The 17,544-nt window shown below is 44.2% G+C and overlaps 1 protein-coding gene across 6 annotated transcripts in view; it reads left to right on the top strand.

Annotated features, from left to right (window-relative positions):
• Positions 1-17,544, top strand: part of MCF2L2 (MCF.2 cell line derived transforming sequence-like 2) — a 219,901-nt gene that overhangs the window by 187,145 nt on the left and 15,212 nt on the right. For all 6 annotated transcript variants that reach the window (XM_070753697.1, XM_070753695.1, XM_070753699.1 and 3 more), the window contains exons 25-27: positions 5,427-5,499; positions 5,788-5,891; positions 16,160-16,249. In XM_070753697.1, coding sequence (XP_070609798.1) covers positions 5,427-5,499; positions 5,788-5,891; positions 16,160-16,249 — 267 coding nt within the window. The remainder of the gene's footprint in view (positions 1-5,426; positions 5,500-5,787; positions 5,892-16,159; positions 16,250-17,544) is intronic.

The following is a 17,544-nucleotide window of genomic DNA, read 5'->3' as shown; positions in this document are numbered from 1 at the left end:
TTCAGATCGTGCAGAATGCAGCTGTGAGAGCACTCATGGGCTTTCCCAAATATGCCCATGTTACACCAACACTCCGAAGTCTGCATTGGTTGCCGATCAGTTTCTGGTCACAATTGAAAGTGTTGGTTATGACCTATAAAGCCCTTCATGGCATCGGACCAGAATATCTCCGGGACCGCCTTCTGCTGCACGAATCCCAGCGACTGATTAGGTCCCACACAGTTGGCTTTCTCCGGGTCCCGTCGACTAAACAATGCCGTCTGGTGGGACCCAGGGGAAGAGCCTTCTCTGTGGTGGCTCCAATCCTCTGGAACCAGCTCCCCCCAGAGATTAGAATTGCCCCCACCCTCCTTGTCTTTTGTAAACTCCTAAAAACCCACCTCTGCCATCAGGCATGGGGAAATTGAGACATCTCCCCCGGGCCTATACAGTTTATGTATGGTATGTTTGTGTGTATGTTTGTTTTTAATAATGGGGTTTTTAATTTCTTTCTTAAATTATTAGATTTTTTATATATTGTTTATTATTGCTGTGAGCCTCCCCGAGTCTACGGAGACCGCCGGCATACAAATCTAATAGAAACATAGAAGACTGACGGCAGAAAAAGACCTCATGGTCCATCTAGTCTGCCCTTATACTATTTCCTCTATTTTATCTTAGGATGGATATATGTTTATCCCAAGCATGTTTCAATTCAGTTACTGTGGATTTACCAACCACGTCTGCTGGAAGTTTGTTCCAAGGATCTACTACTCTTTCAGTAAAATAATATTTTCTCATGTTGCCTTTGATCTTTCCCCCAACTAACTTCAGATTGTGTCCCCTTGTTCTTGTGTTCACTTTCCTATTAAAAACACTTCCCTCCTGAACCTTATTTAACCCTTTAACATATTTAAATGTTTCGATCATGTCCCCCCCTTTTTCTTCTGTCCTCCAGACTATACAGATTGAGTTCATTAAGTCTTTCCTGATACGTTTTATGCTTAAGACCTTCCACCATTCTTGTAGCCCGTCTTTGGACCCGTTCAATTTTGTCAATATCTTTTTGTAGGTGAGGTCTCCAGAACTGAACACAGTACTCCAAATGTGGTCTCACCAGCGCTCTATATAAGGGGATCACAATCTCCCTCTTCCTGCTTGTTATACCTCTAGCTATGCAGCCAAGCATCCTACTTGCTTTTCCTACCGCCCAACCACACTGCTCACCCATTTTGAGACTGTCAGAAATCACTACCCCTAAATCCTTCTCTTCTGAAGTTTTTGCTAACACAGAACTGCCAATGCAATACTCAGATTGAGGATTCCTTTTCCCCAAGTGCATTATTTTACATCTGGAAACATTAAACATTAAATAAATAAATAAAATAAATATGTGAACCTCGCATCTAGCAGCCTTTCTTCACTTTCTCCACTTTGGATGACTTCCTTCCCTGAACTACATAAAATCTCGTGATGCTGCCATGTTGAATTTCTTCTCACCCTGTAAATATTTCTATTGTGTGGAGCACAGGGCAACATGAAAACCTCATCTCTCCCCTGTGTTACCTCCTCTCCTTGCTTGGCAACCCTTGGGACCTATGTTTAGCCAAGCTGCAGCTGCTCAGATTGTTCTGCATTGCTCTGAATGTTGTCTTGATCTTCTACCAGCTGTGGCAAAGTGGGAGGAGGGTCCTCTGTGCCCTTCCCTCCTACATTTGTCCCCCAGGAATGAATGCTAGGGCAACTCTAGAAGTCATATAGGCAAGGGATCCCTAGCGTTAAGATCATGCAGAACGCAGCCACGAGAGCCATCGTGGGGCTTCCAAGATTCGCCCATGTTTCTTCAACACTCCGTGGCTTGCATTGGCTGCCGATCGGTTTCCGGTCACAATTCAAAGTGTTGGTTATGACCTTTAAAGCCCTACATGCCAGTGGACCAGATTACCTTCGAAACCGCCTGCTACCGCACGAATCCCAGCGACCGATAAGGTCCCACAGAGTTGGCCTTCTCCGGGTCCTGTCGACTAAACAATGTCGTTTGGCGGGCCCCAGGGGAAGAGCCTTCTCTGTGGCGGCCCCGGCCCTCTGGAACCAACTCCCCCCAGAGATTAGAACTGCCCCCACCTTCCTTGTCTTTCGTAAACTACTCAATACTCACTTATACCGCCAGGCATGGGGGAATTAAGACACCTTTCCCCCAGGCTTTTTTATACTTTGTTTTATGTTTGGTATGAATGTGCTGTTTGGTTTTTTAAATAATGATAGGGTTTTATATGTTTTTTAATATTAGATTTGTTTCATTACTATTTTGTTTTTTATTACTGTTGTGAGCTGCCCCGAGTCTTCGGAGAGGGGCGGCATACAAATCTAATAAATAAATAATAATAATTCCTCTCTAGGGGACCCTTGGTTGTTTTCCTGCAGACGTTTCACTACCAAACTGACTAATATCATCAGTGCTAAAGGGAGTGGTGTTTGCTGTCTGTTTATATACTTGTGGCTTTCACAGCACTCCTCCTCGCCAGCAGTCAACACCCAGATCAGCAGAGATTAACACCAACACTAGACCAACAATCAACATTAGACCAAAAATAAACTATATCCCAATCTACCACGAGACAAACAAGCTAATATTAAACAAGGAACTGCCAAGTCGACTCCCATCTATACTCACGCGTCAAGTTACTGTATATAAAAAGAGAGCAGAGGCCCCTCCCTTGTAACACTGGTGATGCTGCTACTTTTCATGTCTGTGTTAAGTTGCCCACCAAAGTGATACTCATTTATCTACTCGCAGTTTGTTTATTTTTAATAAATAAAATTGCCCCCTGGCCAATGAACGTGTTGAAAGATGATTGAATGAAATGACTGTTTTTACGGGGTTTATGTTTTTAGATCTCAATTGGATTAAGATGTTTATTGTTTTATTATATGTTTACTATATGTTGTAAGCTGCCTCGAGTCCTCAGAGCGGGGCAGCATAAAAGTCTAATTAATAAATAAATACATTTATTTATTTTATTAATTAGGCTTTCAATGCCGCCCTTCTCGAAGCAGCTCAGGGTGGCATACAACATAATGAAAACACTATGTATAAAGATAGCTAATTATTGTTAAAAGAAAAATTACCATATTTTTCAGAGTATAGGACGCACCTTAGTTTTTGGGAAGGAAAATAGGGAAAAGAATCTGCTTACCAGATATTTATCTAACATCCTTAGTCTGGTCAGTTATAGCATATTACTTTATCCCCTGGTTAGGGCTTTAAAAAACATATTTGGAGAGAGAGTAACAATGAAAGAGCTTGCAAACCAGTAAGAGCTGGGAACATTGTTAGAACCTGGTTAGGGCTGGAAAGAAACTTACTTGGAGTAAGTTGGAGTAATGAAAAAAAAACTCTGCAAAGACTTAGAGCAAGATAAGAGCTGGGAAGATCGTTAGCATCTAGTTAGGGCTTGGGGGGGAGCTTTGACAGCTGCATTCAAATTATAAGACCCAACTCTTTTAGAGAGGAAAAAGGTGCATCTTATACTCTGAAAAATACGGTACTTATAAAATCGTAAAGACCCCCATATACAGTCATTCCCATTCATTCAATTCAGTCATTCACAACATCGGCCAGAGATAACCTCATCTCTCACGGTCCCCATGCCCACTGGCAGAGGTGGGTCTTCAGAGCTTTATGAAAGACCAGGAGGGAGAGGGTGGTACGTATCTCCGGAGGGAGTTCGTTCCAGAGGGCTGGGGCCGCCACAGAGAAGGCTCTTCTCTTAGGCCCCGCCAGACGACATTGTCTGACTGACGGGACCTGGAGAAGACCAACTCTGTGGGACGTAACCGGTTGCTGGGGTGCATGAGGCAGGGGACGGTCCCATAGGTCATCTGGTCCTAAGTCATGTAGGGCTTTGTAGGTCATAACCAGCATTTTTAATTGTGCCTGGAGACCAATTGGAAACCAGTGCAGTTCAGGATTTGAAATTGCTGGTTCAGAAGGAGATGGGATTAGTGACTGCAGCTTGCTGCATCACACAGTAGTACTCAAGTTTCAAAGCGAGCTTGCCGATTGATAGCCAGTGTCCTAACCACATGGGCCACTTGGCTCCCTTAGAAACACTGCTGTATCTCCATAAAACCCAATGCACATTGATCTACCATCAGGGGTAGGCAGAGTTGGCTCTTCTATGACATGTGGACTTCAACTCCCAGAATTCCTGAGCTAGCATGATTGGCTCAGGAATTCTGGGGGTTGGAGTCCACAAGTCATAGAAGAGCCAACTCTGCCTACCTCTGGTCCACATTAGCTATGCAATTTCTAGGATATACTACAATTCCTGATAATTCAGTTTGGACATATAAGTAGCTTGTTTTTCCAGATATACCGTCTGTTAAGCCTACAAGTTAGACCGGGTTGAGAAACCAATGCTGTGGAGGTCAAAACTATCATGATAACAGCTATAAAAACAAGAATTGCAAATATGAATGTGTTTCTCCATTCCCGACCCTTAGTTTCGGGTGAATGAGAAGGCGTTTGGCTGAGACAATGCTCAAGTTAGTTTCTTAACAGAATAACAGAGTTGGAAGGGACTTTGGAGGTCTTCTAGTCCAACCCCCTGGCTAGGCAGGAAACCCCTAAACCACTTCAGACAAACAGTTATCCAACTCTTCTTAAAAACTTCCAGTGTTGGAGCATTTTAAAACTTTTGGTGGCAAGTTGTTCCATTGGTCAATTGTTCTAACTCTCAGGAAATTTCTCTTTAGTTCTAAGTTGCTTCTCTCCTTGATTAATTTCTACCCATTGCTTCTTGTTCTACCCTCAGGAGCTTTGCAGAATAGGTTGACTCTTTCTTCTTTGCGGCAACCCTTGAGATATTGGAACACTGCTATCATGTCTCCCCTGGTCCTTCTTTTCATTAAACTATACATACCCAGTTCAGGCAACTATTCTTCATATGTTTTAGCCTCCAGTCCCCTAATGATCTTTGTTGTTCTTCTCTGCACTCTTTCTAGAGTCACAACATCTTTTTTACATCGTGGCGAGCAAAACTGAATGCAGTATTCCAAGTGTGGCCTTACCAAGGCCTTATCAAGTGTTATTAACACTTCACATGATCTTGAGTCTATCCCTCTGTTAATGCAGCCTAGAACTGTATATAGCCCATGTATAAAAATGGATGTCTGGGTAGTGAATCTATTTTTTTAAAAAAGTCTTGGCCAGGAGTAGGCAAAGTTGGCTCTTCTATGACTTGTGGACTTCAACTCCCAGAATTCCTGAGCCCATCATGCTAGCTCAGGAATTCTGGGAGTTGAAGTCCACATGTCATAGAAGAGCCAACTTTGCCTATCCCTGGTCTAGGCTATTGTAAAAAGATCTTATCCACAAGTTTATTTGTTCTAGTAGGAGAAGAAATGAAATATTCATTTTGTTTTTCCTTCTTTTCCTTTAACAGAAGCAAGCCAGCTTCACCAAAGAATCACAGAGAGCGTTTATCACGCACCAATGAATTCAGGCAACTCCTCCAGGTATGGAAGACTCAAACTGTGTGGCCTAGAACAGGAGTAGGCAAAGTTGGCTCTTCTGTGAAATGTGGACTTCAACTCCCATAATTCCTCAGCTAGCATGATTGGCTCAGGAATTCTGGGAAGTGGAGTCTACAAGTCATAAAAGAGCCAACTTTGCCTACCCCTGGCCTAGAACAATCTTGGCAACTTTAAGGCTTGTGGACTTCAACTGCCTTGTGGCAACAGATCCCTTTCAACATGTTATCTGTCACCTAACCATGTTTGTTACATCTCTTTTGACTCCACAAGGTATGGCCGAAAATCCATGAGTTTGTGCGAAAATAAATCTGAACTCTCAAGCTTGGAAACGTCAAATAACCGGAACGTGAGCCCCAGCACCAGGCAGAAAAGAGGTAGGCTGTTCAGAAGACCCTAGGGCTGAAAAGGTTGAAGAAATGGGTCCTGGGATAGAATTCCTTATTGGCCAAGTGTGATTGGACACACAAGGAATTGGTCTTGGTGCAGATGCTCTCAGTGTACATAAAGGAAAATATAGATTTGTCAAGAATCATAAGGTACAACACTCAATGATTGTCATAAGGGTCAAATAAGCAATGAAGAAACAATCAATATTAATAAAAATCTTAGGATACAAGCAACAAGTTACAGTCATACAGGCCTAAGTGGGAGGAAAAGGATGAAAGGAATGATGAGAAAAATTAGTAGAAATAGAAGTGCAGATTTAGGAAAAAGCTTGACAGTGTTGAGGGAATTATTTGTTTAGCAGAGTGATGGCATTTGGGAAAAAACTGTTCTTGTGTCTAGTTGTCTTGGCGTGCAGTACTCTGTAACGACATTTTGAGGGTAGGAGTTGAAAGAGTTTGTCCAGAATACAAGGGGTCAGTAAGTATTTTCACTGCCCTCTTTTTGACTTGTGCAGTATACAGGTCCTCAATGGAAGTCAGGTTGGCAGCAATTGTTTTTTCTGCAGTTCTGATTCTCCTCTGAAGTCTGTGTCGGTCTTGTTGGGTCGCAGAACCAAACCAGATAGTTATAGAGGTGCAGATGACAGACTCAATGATTCCTCTGTAAAACTGTATCAGCAGCTCCTTGGGCAGTTTGAGCTTCCTGAGCTGGTGCAGAAAGAACATCCTTTGTTTTGCTTTTTTAATGATGTTTTTGATGTTATGTAGAAACTCTCTGTAGACACTCTTGCGAAATTAGACTAGCAAAATAGGAATTAATACAGTAAAATGTTGACTCTATCATGCTCTTGCAGAATAAGAGATTTCTCTGATAGGCCTTGCATATTCAGTTGGGACACCGTTCGTGTGGTCAGTTGGAACATGGAAAGGATCAACGTTGGTTAAAAAAAAAGTTTTGATATAAAAGCCTCAACGTAAACAAGATGCTGAGACCCTAAAAAAGAGTGCAGAAAAGAGCAACAAAGATGATTAGGGGACTGGAGGCTACGACATATAAAGAACAGTTGCAGGAATTGGTTATGGTTAGTCTAGAGCAGGGCTAGGCAAAGTGGGCTCTTCTATGACTTGTGGACTTCAACTCCCAGAATTCCTGAGCCTATCATGCTAGCTCAGGAATTCTGGGAGTTGAAGTACACATGTCATAGAAGGGCCAACTTTGCCTACCCTTGGTCTAGAGCAGTGTTTCCCAACCTTGGCAACTTGAAGATATTTGGACTTCAACTCCCAGAATTCCCCAGCCAGCAAATGCTGGCTGGGGAATTCTGGGAGTTGAAGTCCAGATATCTTCAAGTTGCCAAGGTTGGGAAACACTGCTCTAGAGCAATGATGGCGAACCTCGGCTTATGCAGAGACTCTGGGAGGGTATTTTCAGCTTCTAAAGGACCTCCAGGGGAATGAAGGATGGCCTTTTGCCCTCCCCAGGCTCCAGGGAAGCCTCTAGAGCCCTGGGAGATTGAAAAATGTGCCTACTGGGCTAGCCAGAAGTTGGGAAATGGGTTGTTTCTGACCTACAGAGGGCCTCCAGGGAGTAGGGGAAGCAATTTTCACCCTCCCCAGGCATTGAATTATGGGTGTGGGCACTCGCACATGCACGATAGTGTGTGCACACGCGTTTTCGGCACCTGAGGGAAAAAAGGTTTTCCATCACTGGTCTAGAGCAGGGTGTCCAACTCAAGTCCTCACGGCAGTATCACGTGACGTATTGGGGCTTTCCCACCATTTGCTAAACCGGGTGTGGGCATGGCCAGCATGTGACACATCTGGCCCATGGACCAGGAATTTGACAGCCCTGGTCTAGAGAAAAGAAGGACTCCTTGCTGAAAGTGGTAGGCCTTTTGAGATGGGATTTGTAATACAAACCGTTTGTGTGAGCCCAGCTGCTGTTCTGGCATCTTCCCATTTGATGGATGGATGGATAGGAAGGCAGGCAGGCAGGCAGAGCAGGTTGAAGAAAGGAAGGAAGGCAGAACAGGGAAGGAAGGAAGGAAAGCAGGCAGGCAGAACAGGGACGGATGGAAAGAAGGAAAGCAGGCAGGCAGAACAGGGAAGGAAGGAAAGAAAGAAGGAAGGAAGGAAAGCAGGCAGAACAGGGAAGGAAGGAAGGAAGGGTCTTATACTCTTACGCATCTTATAGTCCAAAAAATATGAGCCACAAGCCAAGTTTCAAAAGAAATTCAGTCATTTATTAGGAGCAACACTCCAGCAATTACTCAGGTGGGAGTCAACTCTGACCTCACATACTTTACAAATTTCCGTGACCCTGTCCCCTCTCCCTCCTCGGCATGTCATAAATCACATTCTCCAATGAACCATATTGGCTGGCTGTAAAAAAAAAACCCATCCCTTCTGCTGATACAATCAGAAAAAAGGCATGTGCAGAATGTATTTTCAGTTGGGACCACCACCACTCCTGCTCCTGGAAACTTGAAAGCTTTGCAAGTTGACGCTCGGATTTCTTAGGAAGGATTTTATGGCATGATTGCAACTGTCCTTGTTAGAAGCAAAAAACAAATAGTTTGTACCAGAGTGACCCAGTTTCCAGGTGTGAGATGAGGATAAACAAGATTGTTAGGGCTTTATTTAGAATGATGATTACAAGGTACATGAGAATAATAGCTAGCCTGTGATGAGTTGCCTAAGTGACCACAATGAATTCCCTCCATCCTTCTTGTCTTAATTGTATGATAAAGACAGAACAGCTAAGTTGATTTGGCAGGACTAACTTTATCGTTTGACATCCACAAGCCAAAGCAAGGGGTTTTTTTTAGATATAAAGCTTATATTATAACAGGAAAACCTTTCCCTCCCTCCCTCCTTCCTTCCTTCCTTCCTTCCTCCCTTCCTATTTCTAACCTAGAGTACATGTATTGCTGAGTAGGAATCAATAGACCAAATCAACAGAAAAACACAGCAGCAAACCCTAATTTCCTTAATTTTCTTTAATATTGTTTTCACCTCCTGCACTTAGTCACAAACTTTAAAAAGTGGGGTAATTTAATATTTTAATAAAGAGAATTAAAGTACAACCTTGTTTAAATTTCCCCCTCAGAAATCTATTTTTACCTTGCTTGAAGTTCAAATCCCTTCCTTTGATTATGGATTGCAAATTGATCTAGCCCTTGTCCATGATACAGTGGGGTTTACACACGTCATTGTGCATGCAAATTATAAAATTATTGGGTTAAGCATTGCTTGTTTCCCAGCTGAGCAAACTTGGCGTATTTACAAAAATTAATTGAGACCACTAGAGAAGGCTGTAAACTGCAATAGAAGTTTTAAAAAAATTCCTCAGCAGATAATATTAATAGAAAACTTCCAAGAAAACTGGAAGTCGTCCTCAGGAGTTGACCTCAGCTCAATGGAGATATTTATTGAAACTTGTTTGGCTTAGTATTTTGTTATTTTTTTTACTAGCATTAGCACAGCTGCTAACTGAAGCGTGTATCTTTTCAACTAGATTAGGGGTAGGCAAAGTTGGCCCTTCTATGACTTGTGGACTTCAACTCCCAGAATTCCTGAGCCAATCATGCTAGCTCGGGAATTCTGGGAGTTGAAGTCCACATGTCATAGAAGAGCCAACATTGCCTACCCTTGTACTAGGCTAGGCCAATACTCCACAAGGTTAGTTGTTCAACTTTCCATCTGTATGCGGATTCATCATTGTCTCGAATGAATCTGATCACTGTTGTATCTTTATTTATTTAATTTATTTATTTATTTATTAGATTTGTATGCCGCCCCTCTCCGAAGACTCGGGGCGGCTAACAACAATATAAAAAGACAATGTAAACAAATCTAATATTAAAAATAATCTAAAAAACCCCAATTTAAAGAACCACTCATACATACAAGCATACCATGTATAAATTCTATAAGCCTAGGGGAAAGGGAAATTTCAATTCCCCCATGCCTGACGACAGAGCGGGGTTTTAAGGAGCTTGCGAAAGGCAAGGAGAGTGGGGGCAACTCTGATATCTGGGGGGAGCTGGTTCCAGAGGGTCGGGGCCGCCACAGAGAAGGCTCTTCTCCTGGGTCCCGCCAAACGACATTGCTTAGTCGACGGGACCCGGAGAAGGCCAACTGTGTGGGACCTAACCGGTCGCTGTGATTCGTGCGGCAGAAGGCGGTCCCAGAGATATTCTGGTCCGATGCCATGAAGGGCTTTATAGGTCATAACCAACACTTTGAATTGTGACCGGAAATTGATCGGCAACCAATGCAGACTGCGGAGTGTTGGTGTAACATGGGCATACCTTGGGAAGCCCATGACTGCTCTCGCAGCTGCATTCTGCACAATCTGAAGTTTCCGTACACTTTTCAAAGGTAGCCCCATGTGGAGAGCGTTACAGTAGTCGAACCTCGAGGTGATGAGGGCATGAATGACTGTATCATCTTCATCTACAAACTTTAGTCATTTTAAAAGATGTGTGAGAAAAATATTTTCCAACAAGAAGAGGAACACAGACAAACCAGATACAATAAATCTTGCTTTGAAACTCAGAGGTTTATTTTCATAAGCAATTGAGAACATGAGGAAAAGCCATCGTTAAACATACAACTTACATCAACCACTCATTGCCCTGACGTCCACTGCAAGGATTAGCTAAGGTCAGAGGTCCTGAATTTATTCCGAGACATGCTTTTTATACTTTTCTGCAGGCATTTCACAACGTACTTCCTTCTTAGTGGCAGACAATATCTATATATACACCTCAAGCCTCTGCCATTGTTTAGTTTCAGTTCTCTATCTCATATATTTTCAGCATTCTAATTCCAAATGTATCTCAAAACCACATACAGTGGAACCCCGACATAAGAGCTGCTCGACTTAAGAGCTACTCGAGATAAGAGCTGGGAGAGGAGAGACATTTTTTTATTTTATTTTATTTATTACAGTACTTGGCAAAATCACATTTCACAAGAGCAGCTCAGCAGGATTGCAAATAGCTCTGATACATGTTGAAATCTTTCTGTCTAAAACTTTAGTTCATGTAATAATAATAATAATACTAATACTTATTATTATTATTATTATTATTATTATTATTTATTGGATTTGTATGCCGCCCCTCTCCGCAGACTCGGGGCGGCTAACAACAATAATAAACACAACATGTACAATCCAATAATAAAAAACAACTAAAAACCCCTATTATAAAACCAAACATAGACACAAACATACCATGCATAACTTGTAATGGCCTAGGGGGAAGAGCTATCTCAACTCCCCCATGCCTGGCGGTATAAATGAGTCTTGAGTAGGTTACGAAAGACAGGGAGGGTGGGGGCAGTTCTAATCTCTGGGGGGAGTTGATTCCAGAGGGCCGGGGCCGCCACAGAGAAGGCTCTTCTCCTGGGTCCCGCCAAACGACATTGCTTAGTCGACGGGACCCGGAGAAGGCCAACTGTGTGGGACCTAACCGGTCGCTGGGATTCGTGCGGCAGAAGGCGGTCCCAGAGATATTCTAGTCCGATGCCATGAAGGGCTTTATAGGTCATAACCAACACTTTGAATTGTGACCGGAAATTGATCGGCAACCAATGCAGACTGCGGAGTGTTGGTGTAACATGGGCATACCTTGGGAAGCCCATGACTGCTCTCGCAGCTGCATTCTGCACAATCTGAAGTTTCCGTACACTTTTCAAAGGTAGCCCCATGTGGAGAGCGTTACAGTAGTCGAACCTCGAGGTGATGAGGGCATGAATGACTGTATCATCTTCATCTACAAACTTTAGTCATTTTAAAAGATGTGTGAGAAAAATATTTTCCAACAAGAAGAGGAACACAGACAAACCAGATACAATAAATCTTGCTTTGAAACTCAGAGGTTTATTTTCATAAGCAATTGAGAACATGAGGAAAAGCCATCGTTAAACATACAACTTACATCAACCACTCATTGCCCTGACGTCCACTGCAAGGATTAGCTAAGGTCAGAGGTCCTGAATTTATTCCGAGACATGCTTTTTATACTTTTCTGCAGGCATTTCACAACGTACTTCCTTCTTAGTGGCAGACAATATCTATATATACACCTCAAGCCTCTGCCTTTGTTTAGTTTCAGTTCTCTATCTCATATATTTTCAGCATTCTAATTCCAAATGTATCTCAAAACCACATACAGTGGAACCCCGACATAAGAGCTGCTCGACTTAAGAGCTACTCGAGATAAGAGCTGGGAGAGGAGAGACATTTTTTTATTTTATTTTATTTATTACTTGGATTTGTATGCCGCCCCTCTCCGCAATACGAGCCGAGAAGAGCCGGGCTGGCTTACTTTCCTTCCTTCCCGCGCTGATGCAGAGCCACTCGAACAAAGCGTCGCGCCCCTCTGATGCTTTCGGCGGCTTCCGAAGCGACGCTGGGCTCTTTTGCCGCCAAAAGCGTCAGGGGGGCATGACGCTTTGTTCGAGTGGCTCTGCATCAGCGCGGGAAGGAAGGAAAGTAAGCCAGCCCGGCTCTTCTCGGCTCGTATCCCGGCACTTGGTGAGTGGAGAGGCGGTCGCCTCCCCTGCCGCCCCACTCTGGGGGTCCCTGGTTTCTGCTGGGGGTGGGGGGATCCGAACGCTGTTTTGAATTTCACATTCCGAGTGGCCCAAAAGCCAAAGGCGAACTTCCGCACCTCAGGAGTTAGCTCGCAAACGGCGCGGCTGTTTTAAAACATCGCTGCCGGCCTGGGGGGGGGAGAGGGAAAGGGGGGAGAGAAAGAGAGAGGGAGAGAGAGAAAGGGAGAGGGAAAGGGGGGGAGAGGGGGGAGAGAAAGAGAGAGGGATAGAAAGAGAGAGAGAGTGAGAGATGCTCAGTGAGCCTTTCTTTGAAGTTGCCTTTCTTTCTTTCTTTCTTTCTCTCTCTCTCTCTTTCTTTTTCTCTCTTGCTCTCTCATTCTTTTTTCTTTCTCTTTCTTTCTTTCTTTCTCTTTCTTTCTTTCTTTCTTTCTCTTGCTTTCTTTCTTTCTCTTGCTTTCTCTCCTTCCTTCCCTCCTTCCATTTCTTTCATTCTCCCTCTCTATTTTTATTTCTCTTTCATTTTCTTTCTTTCTCTCTTGCTTTCTTTCTTTCTTGCTCTTTTTCTTTCTCTCTTTTACCTTCCCTTCCTCTATTTCTTGCTTTCCTTTTCCTTCCTCCCTTCTTTCCTCCCTCTACAGGATTGGGTGGCAGTGAAGTTACTCTCCCCTTTCATAAGTTTCCTTGCTTCCTTCCTCTGTTCCTGTCCCTTCACCCTTTCTTTCTTTCTTTCTTCCTTTCTTTCTTCCTTCCTTTCTTTCTTTCCTTCCTTCCTTTCCTCCCTCCATTTCTTGCTTTCCTTTTCCTTCCTCCCTTCTTTCCTCCCTCTACAGGATTGGGTGGCAGTGAAGTTGAATAAATAACTACAGTTTAATGAATAAAAATAAAAGTTTGCCATGTTGATTGTTTTGGGTAAAAAGAGGAAGGGAAGGAAAGCTCTCAGCTTATCATCTTATTAATAAGTAAAGTTACATTTATTCTTGCAATGTCTTTTTGCATAATTTAGACTAACTTTGTGAGTTTTTTGAGGGCTGGAACCAATTAAAATTATTTACATTAATTCCTATGGGGAAAAGTCGTTCGAGATAAGAGCTGCTCGACTTAAGAGCGCAGGTCCGGAACGAATTAAACTCGTATCTCGAGGTACCACTGTACTTGGCAAAATCACATTTCACAAGAGCAGCTCAGCAGGATTGCAAATAGCTCTGATACATGTTGAAATCTTTCTGTCTAAAACTTTAGTTCATGTAATAATAATAATAATAATAATACTTATTATTATTATTATTATTATTATTATTATTATTTATTGGATTTGTATGCCGCCCCTCTCCGCAGACTCGGGGCGGCTAACAACAATAATAAACACAACATGTACAATCCAATAATAAAAAACAACTAAAAACCCCTATTATAAAACCAAACATAGACACAAACATACCATGCATAACTTGTAATGGCCTAGGGGGAAGAGCTATCTCAACTCCCCCATGCCTGGCGGTATAAATGAGTCTTGAGTAGGTTACGAAAGACAGGGAGGGTGGGGGCAGTTCTAATCTCTGGGGGGAGTTGATTCCAGAGGGCCGGGGCCGCCACAGAGAAGGCTCTTCCCCTGGGGCCCGCCAAACGACATTGTTTAGTCGACGGGACCCGGAGAAGGCCAACTCTATGGGACCTTATTGGTCGCTTGGATTCGTGCGGTAGCAGGCGGTTCCGGAGGTAATCTGGTCCATTGCCATGTAGGGCTTTAAAAGTCATGACCAACACTTTGAATTGTGACTGGAAACTGATCGGCAGCCAATGCAAGCCACGGAGTGTTGCACTTTTTAGGGCCTGCTTTTTCCACTTAGGCCTTATTGATTCTAGTAGATCAATAGGCTATATTTTCGTTCCCCAGAGATGGATCATTAGGCTTACAATATGTTAGCAATAGCACTTTTTAACAGAGCTAGGCTATTGGCCCCAAAGTCCCGGTCCTCATTTTACCCACCTCGGAAGGATGGAAGGCTGAGTCAACCTGATATGCAATGCGGGTTCCAGACAAGTGAACTATATTCCAGAATTGGTCTGACAAATGTTTTGTATGCTCTGGTTAGCAGTTCAATATTGACAGAAAAGAAGCTACGTAAGATTACATTAACAACTCTTTGTTCTTTTTTGGCAATGTTGTTGCAGTGGCTTGACTGCAACTTTTTATTTATTTGTTTGTTTGTTTTGTCATCTAGGCATTGGTTGTATACAAAGGTATAATATCGTATTTCCCCAAAAATAAGACACTGTCTTGTACTAATTTTTGCTCCATAAGTTGTGCTACGTCTTATTTTCGGGGGGTGCCTTATATTCCGATCCTTCCCCTTTAATTCTTGGAGCGTTGGTACACTCCACTTGAAGAGCCTTACTGCCCCCGCTGCCGCCAATTTTGCTGCCGCCGATATCGCTGCCGCCGGGCCCCTCAGCTGTTTGGCAGCCCACGTGTCTTCTGTTGGCTGCCGTGGGGGCAGGAGGTGCAATCTGGGCAGCGGCAGCCAAGGCTCAGCCCCCTCACCGGACCCGTCTTTTTTCGGTGCTGGTGCCGCTTGGGGAGGAGCCCTCGGTGGCCATGGGCGTGCCTCCGATGGATGGGCAGCTACCTACCTGCAGCATCAAAGGGGGCCGACGTTTTGGGCTGGTCAGCGTTGGGAGGTGCTCCTCCGGTGCCACCGCCGATTTCCCTACTGCCGATTTCGCTGCCGCCGGGCCTCTCAGTTGTCTGGCGGCCCACGTGTCTTCTGTGTGCTGACTTGTCCTTTCAGGATTGCAAATTTGCCCCCAACCCTCCTTTTCCATTTTGCTCACTAATGAAGCCCAGCTACTAAAACCCATTATCCTGTGCATGAGAGTATCGGTTTGGCTTGGCCTGTTCCTCTTCCTTCCTGGTTCCCTGCTCCACAGACCTGGGCTCGAACTGCCCAGCCATTCTTGATCCTTTGCCCTCCCTCTTCCTGAAGCTTGAACCTTGGCCTGTCTTCCTTAACTGCCATAATTAACCCCCTTTTTTTTTTTTGCCTTCCTTCTCTCCTCCCTCTGCCTTTCTCTCCTAGCCGATTCTTCCACCAGCCTTAACCTTGAGCGGTCAGCTCTTGCTCGAAAGCGGTTTACATTACAAGGGCTTTCCAACCGCAGAGCTCTACCCAAAGGTAAACGCCCCCACCGCCTCCCTCCATGCCATTCCACCCTCCACCATCGCTGTTGCGGCTTCATTCCCATTTGATTTTGTCTCGCCTCCCCCCAATCCCTCACGCACTGCAATAAGTAGCGACACCAGGCGGGGGTGGCTACTTACCGCTGCTACCAATGCCCTGCGCGTCCCAGCGAGATTTTGCTTCTGCGCATATGCAGGATGCAAAATCTCGCAAGAGGATTTGGATGCATGAGATTCCGGCGATTTTTTAAAAATTCCGTGCGTGTGTGGAAGAAAAAAATTGCCGAAATCTCTCTCGTGCGCGCATCCTCTCGCGAGATTTTGTTTCCTGCGCATTCAGCAATCTGGGCAGATTCTATAAGATGTTATGAATCAAGATTAAGGAAAATTCTACTTAAGCCCAAGTCCTCTGAAGGGCGCTGAGGCTGGGCAGAGTTGCTTTTCAATTTATTCATATTTTTTTTTGCACGTTTCTACCTCATCCTTAACCTGCATCTTTCTGCTCTCCCAGATCCAGAGTCTAAAGAAAGAGACGTCCCGCGTAGATTTTCCTTAGCTTCCTCCATCAACACCACAACTAATACATCTTCTCTAACCAAAGGTATGGACACACTAACTAATCCACTAGGTGCTTAACTTCCTGTACATACGTTGCTGCAAATACTGCTGAAACTATACAACAGAGCTTTGTAAGGCCGGAGAAATGGGTTGCTGTAGTAGCAAGAGTTTTAGTATTGGAATAACACAGCCATTTGTGTAGTTCAGTAATGAGCAGCTAAAAATTTTACTGCCACACTGTGGGTGTGGCTTATTTTGTGGATGTGGCTTAATGGTCATGTGACTGGGTAGGTGCGGCTTGCCGGCTATGTGACCAGGTGGGAATGGCTTGAACGATCATCATCATTCAAGTGAACTGTTAAGTCCTCGACTTACAACTTACCCTCACTCGGGTGACAATTTGCTTCGCGTTTCCTGCATTCTCCTTCCTGGGTCGCCCCCCAGCTTAGGCTGAGCTGCTAGGCAAACGGGCGCTGCCAGGAGCATAAATGCTGCCAGTATCGCTTCCACCCACGCCTTCTGCTTGCACCTCAGGCGGGAGGCGGCCGCGGGAGGCTGGAGGGGAGCTGGGCAGGAGAGAAGGAAGCTCGTCCGAGGCCAGGAAGGAGGAAAGAGGAAAAAAGCAAGGAGCGCAGCAGCAGCAGCAGCAGGGGGAAAAAGGAGAGTTGAGCCGAGACCAGTAAACCTGGAAGTGACAGCCGCCAATTAGCTGGAGCGGCGCATGCATCTTCATTTCCGCTGGTGGAACTGGCCTTCCACCCCGTCCTGCCTGCTGCCCACTCCTGGTGTAGTTGCACCAGTCATGGGCTGCTGCCCACACGGGGAGGGGGACACACACAGTGAGGGTAGCAAAAATGGAGCTTACATATAGTAGATAATGTACGGGGCAATTAGATTAAGCCCACTGTCTACTAAATGTGATGTGTGGCTGTGACTGAATTGGTTGAGTGATTTAAATATATTGGGATTTTAGCTTGCAGTTTTTAATTAATTAGATTTGTTGTACGGATTGTTTTGTATTGTATCTTGTGAGCCGCCCCGAGTCTTTGAGGAAGGGTGGCATACAAATCTAATTAATAATAATAATAATAATAATAATAATAATAATAATAATAATAATAATAATAATATTTCCTGAACCTTGGAGAAAGCAAAAAACAGCTCAATGGGCTGGAAGTCTGGAAGCTTCAGTGAGGCCTGTGCACATGCACATGGGACAGCGGGGAGATTGTACGCATGTGCAGTGCATTCCATTATGTGTTTGGGCACACGCGTGTGCATGTTATCGCACAGGCTATCTCACCTGAGCCGAAAAAGGTTCACCATCACTTCTATAGT

This window comes from Erythrolamprus reginae, chromosome 5 (assembly GCF_031021105.1).
Source record: "Erythrolamprus reginae isolate rEryReg1 chromosome 5, rEryReg1.hap1, whole genome shotgun sequence".
Classification (NCBI taxonomy): domain Eukaryota; kingdom Metazoa; phylum Chordata; class Lepidosauria; order Squamata; family Dipsadidae; genus Erythrolamprus; species Erythrolamprus reginae.
Note: the sequence above shows the minus strand (reverse complement) of the source record. Positions and strands in the feature narration are given on the sequence as shown.